At 36.7% G+C, this 641-nt stretch overlaps 1 protein-coding gene across 1 annotated transcript in view; it reads right to left on the bottom strand.

The window, feature by feature from the left end:
* cunh12orf43 (chromosome unknown C12orf43 homolog) overlaps positions 1-641 on the bottom strand; it is a 3,877-nt gene extending 3,236 nt beyond the window's left edge. The window contains exons 1-2 of the mRNA XM_014024959.1: positions 518-641; positions 340-370 (exon numbers count right to left, since the gene is read on the bottom strand). Of these exons, the coding sequence (XP_013880413.1) occupies positions 340-370; positions 518-626 (140 nt within the window). The 5' untranslated portion in view covers positions 627-641. The remainder of the gene's footprint in view (positions 1-339; positions 371-517) is intronic.

A 641-nucleotide genomic window follows, 5' to 3' on the forward strand; every position in this document is an offset into this window, starting at 1 on the left:
AGAATTTTATAGATTTATACTTTTCATTCAACCACAATTAAATTCACTCTAGGAGGCACAATTTATATGGATAGTTTTTATTTTTCACAATAACAAGCTGGAATGAAAACAAGCAAAGATGAAATCAAAGTAACGATTTTCTACTCCTCGCCTTTTTTCAAATGTAAGAAGTAGAAAGTACAGATAATTGTGTGAAAATGTAAGAAGTAGAAATGTAGGCTGAAAAATAATTACTTGAGTAAAGTATAGATACCCAAAAAATATCTACTTCAGTACAGTAACAAAGTATTCGTACTTAGTTACTTTACAACTCTGGTAAATACTGACACAAACACTTACCGTTTAGACTTGTTTACACCAGTGTCTCCATCTAAAGACAAACAGTTAATTAATGAACCAGCCTGCCCAGGTCTGTTGGCTGCAGTTTAATTAGCACACATGTAAATGTACATACCTTCAGCTGGAATAATTAAAGATATTGTTCGCTTCGTTCTTCAACACAAACATGAATATTTACCTTTCCTGCTGTTCGCTGGTGTTTCCCAAACTGCCTCCCGACATCTTTTAAGCGTTTCGTCTTCGCTGCTGCTCGAATCTCCCTCCGTGTTTCCCCGGGGCGCCGCCATATTGAACCACGTGCC

This window comes from Austrofundulus limnaeus, unplaced genomic scaffold, assembly GCF_001266775.1.
Source record: "Austrofundulus limnaeus strain Quisiro unplaced genomic scaffold, Austrofundulus_limnaeus-1.0 Scaffold449, whole genome shotgun sequence".
Taxonomy (NCBI): Eukaryota; Metazoa; Chordata; class Actinopteri; order Cyprinodontiformes; family Rivulidae; genus Austrofundulus; species Austrofundulus limnaeus.